The 4568-nt window shown below is 40.4% G+C and overlaps 1 protein-coding gene across 2 annotated transcripts in view; it reads left to right on the forward strand.

Annotated features, from left to right (window-relative positions):
• KCNMB2 (potassium calcium-activated channel subfamily M regulatory beta subunit 2) overlaps positions 1 to 2705 on the forward strand; it is a 153099-nt gene extending 150394 nt beyond the window's left edge. Inside the window, exon 5 of one of the 2 annotated variants that reach the window (XM_010167070.1) lies at positions 1157 to 2705. In XM_010167070.1, coding sequence (XP_010165372.1) covers positions 1157 to 1441 — 285 coding nt within the window. In that variant the 3' untranslated portion in view covers positions 1442 to 2705. The remainder of the gene's footprint in view (positions 1 to 1156) is intronic. The other variant, XM_010167071.1, reaches the window with a different exon arrangement.
• Positions 2706 to 4568: the final 1863 nt, after the last annotated feature.

A 4568-nucleotide genomic window follows, 5' to 3' on the forward strand; every position in this document is an offset into this window, starting at 1 on the left:
ACTGCCAGGGAACAATGACCTGCTGGGTCCCCCCATGCATGTTCAACAAGAAGTTAAGCAGCAGATTCCCACCCCTTCTGAAGCAGTTCTTGTCTAGGTAGGGAGTTTAATAAAAATCCCATGCTAGTGTAGAAAACCTTCAGGCATGGAAAGGCATAAGTGTCTAGAAGAGAGAAGGGAGTAAGGGGCCCTCAATCCTCTTCCAGACCAGCAACAGCAAATTCAGGTGTTTCTGCTCTAGGTCAAAACTCAGATGTGGCCACAATCCTTGTGTCTGCCCACCAACCACCTCACCATTCCACACAAGCTCTTTGCAAGGAACGTTCAGCACAGCCCAAGGCCACTGTCCTGCATGTTCCATGGAATATCTTCAATGCATGGACTCCATAAGCTATTTTTTAAATTAACCTGCCTTTAGTATTCTTTGGGAATGCTAGATTGAAACTATGTTAGATAGAGCCACCTCCAAATCTTCCTTTTCTTTATGACTGAGACTTAAATTCAAACACCATCTTCACAGAGAAGGAACTGTTGGGCTTATGCCAAGGTCAAGAGCAAAAACAAGACTAAAACCCAGCCTGGTAGCCAGGCTGATCTTCAGCTAGAGGTTGATTGAAAGTCTTCTGGGTTTTCAGTAGGAAAACTACATTTTCTCCCAGACTATCTATTTCTCCCTAACCAAGGCATTATTCCCAAGGGAAAACTTGTGAAAAGGTCTCTCATCAGCCTTATCCTCTGTGGGTGAACTCCTTTGATCTGATCCAAGTGATATCTGAACTACCAGATTTGTATTTACAGAGAGTCAATTACCCATCTAACTGCGAGCATACGCGTGCCACTTAGGATGAAGAGGTACTTCATCAGTTCCATTTTTGCATGTGTAAATTAGCAATAATAATATATTCACCTATCTCATGAGGCCACTGTGCAGATTAAAGCATTAATGTTTGTACAGCACTTGGAGGTCCTCCAATGGGAAATTCTGTAGATGTGCAAAATATTGAGTTTTGTCTGTGATAAATTTATTATTAGCTTAATAGTATTCCACTCTTATTATGAAAAGCATAATCATCTTGAGATTTTCCTGCTTGCCACCTAAAAACAGACATTGTATGTGGTTTGGAGATGCATTTTTCTCCCTCTAATTTCTTCCCAGTGTTCATACATACCCAAATGCGGCAAGAATTACGAGGAATCTGTGTCGCTGGTAAACGTCGTGATGGAAAACTTCAGAAAGTACCAACGCTTCTCCTGCTTCTATGACCCTGAAGGTGTTCAGAAGAATGTGATATTAACCAAACTGTACAGCTCCAACGTGCTGTTCCACTCCCTTTTCTGGCCCACCTGCATGATGATCGGCGGGGTCGCCATTGTCGCGATGGTAAAGCTGACTCAATACCTTTCCCTCCTCTGTGAGAGAATCCAAAGGATTAACAGATAAAAATGAAAACTTCTCTGAGATTTAATTACAATGAAAATACTGTTTTCTCATTCTTCACCAAAGAACCTTAAGTTTGTAATGTGCAAGTCTGTTATAAGTTCCTTACTATATTCTTATAAGTAGAGCAATAATGCAAAAGCTGTTCTATATGCAAACATGATGTTATTATTATGCAGACAACTGAAAAAAATACTGGTTTGTGTTGACTGTCTAAATGATTCTGTTTTATGCTGAGACTAGTACTCCTTTTTTTTTTTTTTTCTATGGCCAAAATAGGGCTCAGTGTGACCATTTGCCAAGCTTAGTCAATTGACATTTTCAGTGTAAAGGATTCTGGGGGAAATTCACCTCTGGACAAAGGGCAGCCAACCACATGCGCATCACTGAGGTCTCACAGCTGGCTCAGTCCATTCAGTGGATTTGTGGCTTTGCTTTTTTTATTTTAGTGGGGAAAACCACACTTTGATAGAGTTTTTTATGGTAAGATGGGACAAAAGGGAGGTATTTTAAGGCCAGGATACGCATACAGTATTTTCAGCCTAAGTAGGACTTGGTGATGCTTTGTGTTTGCTTCCCCAGTTCAGAAGTAAATTGTACCCTGTGGTGTTTAAAGTCTTTTGGAAAATACTGTGGAGTTTTATTTTATTTAGTGCTATAATTTCCTTCTGTCTTATCAACTTCATCTTTATTACTTGCAGAAACTGTAGCCAAAAAACAAAAATCACCTTGTTCCATTTTCTATTCTGTTCTGAGCCCTATTGAAGAAGATGGGACCAGAACACCTTATGTAAAGGTTTATTACTCATTTGTCTTGTATTTGCTACCATATCACTGTAAAGAAAAAAAATAACACAATCGGCTATTTTTTCATTTTTTACTTCCAACTATTTTAGATTTTTTTACTTGATATATATACAGATATATATATATATATATAAAGAAAAAGCTATATTATATCTAGTTGTGTACTGAAACTTGATTATGGGGTGGTTTTTTTTTTTCTTTGTTTTTACAAATGGAAAGTGAACAGTGTAACTCATGTGTTTATAACCTTCATCCTTGGATAATATCATAACATGGAAGAGCAGCACTGCAGGATCTTATCCAATATTCATGATGTTGCTTCAGTCAAAGGTCTCTGTTGCTGTGACATCGGAATTGACAAAAATCTCATCCAGTTCTACAGCTCTATTAACCGAATTGTTAGATAATCATCACAATACATCTGGAAATCTCTCCTGACCTTAACTCAATGTGCAGTGCTGGCTGACGTGAATTATGATTTAAGAGGCCCAGGTGCAATGATTTATTGGAAAAAAAGAGATTCTGACTAAGATGTTGTCCTATCTGTCAAATATTTACCATGGGAACCTTGCCAGTGTAATTTCATGCACACTATAGTCATCTTGATTTCTGCATAATTTATCTTTATTCCTCTGTAGAAATCATTCCTTCTTATGTTATGTTTTAAAGACCCCTCTCACACTTTCTCACTTTGAACTCAGCCTGAAGGACAGACACAAGGCAGCTCTTGTGAGCACCCTGTGAACTCATTATCCAATAGCTCAAAGAAATCCTTTACAGGCCTACATTCAGACCAAGAAATTAACTTTTTCCCCCCCCCCTTCAAAAAGACTGTAAAGTATTCTGCCTGGTTCATCTATATATAAGTACCTTTTCTCCATGAAGCATTAAAGACTTGAAGATGTTACAAAGCTACAAGTCATGCAAGTGTAACACGAGCTGTAAAAAAGTTCTCAGCAGTGAAAATGAACCTGCAATCTTGTAATCAGTAGTATAATTTTCCTTAAGTAAATAAATTCCTGGAGAGTGGGGGTATAATCAGGGCTCCAAAAAACATGTAATAAAAAAATTAAATTAAATCTTCCAGATTTCAATATCTTCTGCCTTCAGATCTGGCTTGTTTCATCAGACTTTTCTTTCTAGTCTCTATTACCAAAGAAAAATGAGGAGCACCGATGCAACAGGGAATTCACGAAGGGTTATTTGCAAAAGTGTGGGTTTAATCAGTCTGTGGGATTTGCAGAAACCAAAGACTTCAGTGGACTGAAAGCAACCTTTATTCAACCACCTGTCCACCAGCAGAAAGCGTGACTCACCCCCACTGCCAGTATGGATGGGGGGGGACAGAGATGGGGAGCCCCAGCCCTGCTGCCTCAGTACCCCACTGCTCTGCTGCACAGGCACAGGACTAGCAGCAGTTTTGGTGGTATCACCATGTGGGGACATGGGGATTCACTGCCTGATGCCCATGACAAGGAGTTCCAGGCTGCAGATGCTCATTGCTGTTGCATAACATTATTCTGCAGGTTTTGCAGAGAAGGGAGGGATCTAGGTGACCCAGGGTCACACAGCTGAGAAGGCATCATGACCCATTTCTAGACAGCCCAGGTAGCTCCCAGGGTGCATCTTCATCCTTTATAAATTTGCTTTCCCCTCAAGCAGAGAGGTTTGATCTGTGTTCAGTGTTGCCAGCCTCAATCATCCATCTCCCCACCATCAACTCAGTCACCAATGCTGGAGGAAGGACCATGCTGCCAGTCACGACTCACAGATCAGAAACAGTGCAGAGCATCCCCAGCAAAGACCTGTGCTGGCTTTTTTTACATCGTTACTGACACTGATGTTGGTTGTCTACATGAAAATTTACATGGCCTGTGACAAAGTAGCTCTTTTTCACAGATCAGAAACAGTGCAGAGTATCCCCAGCAAAGACCTGTGCTGGCTTTTTTCACATCGTTACTGACACTGATGCTGGTTGTCTACATGACAATTTACATGGCCTGTGACAAAGTAGCTCTTTGGTTCTGCATGTGACATTTTCAGTGCCTGTATTTGTGCATTTTGGTTCCGATGACAGGAAAGCTGATTGTTCCTGACATTTACATATCAAATGCTGCTTTCAACACGTTGTGCCATCAACATTTCACCAGCGCTCCTGTGGGTGAAACATCTTGATGCTGTTGCAGTCTATAATCATTTTGTTGACATTAACAGAGAGATGTGTGGGATAGCAAAACAACTTGAGTAATTGGCTGGAGTGAGGTAAAACAATAATTTTAAAGGGAATTTATCCATCTGATCAGTGACACAGTTAACCTCCTGC

Source organism: Antrostomus carolinensis, unplaced genomic scaffold (genome assembly GCF_000700745.2).
Source record: "Antrostomus carolinensis isolate BGI_N321 unplaced genomic scaffold, ASM70074v2 scaffold1774, whole genome shotgun sequence".
NCBI lineage: Eukaryota > Metazoa > Chordata > Aves > Caprimulgiformes > Caprimulgidae > Antrostomus > Antrostomus carolinensis.